Source organism: Suricata suricatta, unplaced genomic scaffold, assembly GCF_006229205.1.
Source record: "Suricata suricatta isolate VVHF042 unplaced genomic scaffold, meerkat_22Aug2017_6uvM2_HiC HiC_scaffold_10411, whole genome shotgun sequence".
NCBI lineage: Eukaryota > Metazoa > Chordata > Mammalia > Carnivora > Herpestidae > Suricata > Suricata suricatta.
In genome coordinates, this window is record NW_021854238.1 from 1 (window position 1) to 1,085 (window position 1,085).

Consider the following 1,085-nt stretch of genomic DNA (forward strand, 5'->3'; position numbering starts at 1 on the left):
GGATGTGCCCTTTTTCCCTCCACTGGACAGAGGGCATCAGACCCCAAATGGAAAGGCTTGATGGGATGGGTGCAGGTCTGTCTTATGCTTTCCCCCGCAGGACACCCAGATCCAGCTGGATGACGCAGTCCGTGCCAACGACGACCTGAAGGAGAACATCGCCATCGTGGAGCGGCGTAACAACCTGCTACAGGCAGAGTTGGAGGAGCTGCGGGCCGTGGTGGAGCAGACGGAGCGGTCTCGGAAGCTGGCTGAGCAGGAGCTGATCGAGACCAGTGAGCGGGTGCAGCTGCTGCACTCCCAGGTGAGAGGCTCCCCTGGGTATTCTCAGAGGGAAGCACAGGTTGGCAAAACTCAGCAGATGAGGTTTGGAAGCCACCCATGGATGCTCAGTACTTTTCATGCTCTGCCCACCTCCATCCTCAGAACACCAGCCTCATCAACCAGAAGAAGAAGATGGACGCAGATCTGTCCCAGCTTCAGACTGAAGTGGAGGAGGCCGTGCAGGAGTGCAGGAATGCCGAGGAGAAGGCCAAGAAGGCCATCACAGATGTGAGTGACTGCCCCCCTTCCTGCCCTCGCTAAAGACATGAACAGGGGCCCTGGGTCCAGGCCAGGCCACTGTGCCTTGACAAGTTGACTCTGCAGCTGCGTGAGTCTAAGGGCCTCAGGAAACAAATGCCACCATGGGAAAAAGGTGATCCTTGAGGGACAAGAGGCCCTGGACCCCTGTGCTCTTACATGTGTCTCCCGTCCCCAGGCTGCCATGATGGCAGAGGAGCTGAAGAAGGAGCAGGACACCAGCGCCCACTTGGAGCGCATGAAGAAGAACATGGAGCAGACCATCAAGGACCTGCAGCACCGGCTGGACGAGGCCGAGCAGATTGCCCTCAAGGGCGGCAAGAAGCAGCTGCAGAAGCTGGAGGCCCGGGTGCGGGAGCTGGAGAATGAGCTGGAAGCTGAACAGAAGCGCAACGTGGAGTCAGTCAAGGGCATGAGGAAGAGTGAGCGCCGCATCAAGGAGCTGACCTACCAGGTGCGGGCGAGGGGGCTGCTCTGGGGGGCAGTCGACAATAGATGTGAAA

General features: G+C 59.0%; 1 protein-coding gene across 1 annotated transcript; it reads left to right on the forward strand.

Annotated features, from left to right (window-relative positions):
- Positions 1-100: 100 nt before the first annotated feature.
- LOC115284577 (myosin-7-like) lies at positions 101-1,036 on the forward strand (the record flags this gene model as incomplete). The annotated part of the gene is made up of 3 exons (XM_029931139.1): positions 101-304; positions 427-552; positions 761-1,036. Coding segments are annotated over 3 exons (606 nt in total), but the record flags the coding sequence as incomplete, so codon positions are not given.
- Between the last annotated feature and the right edge of the window lie 49 nt (positions 1,037-1,085).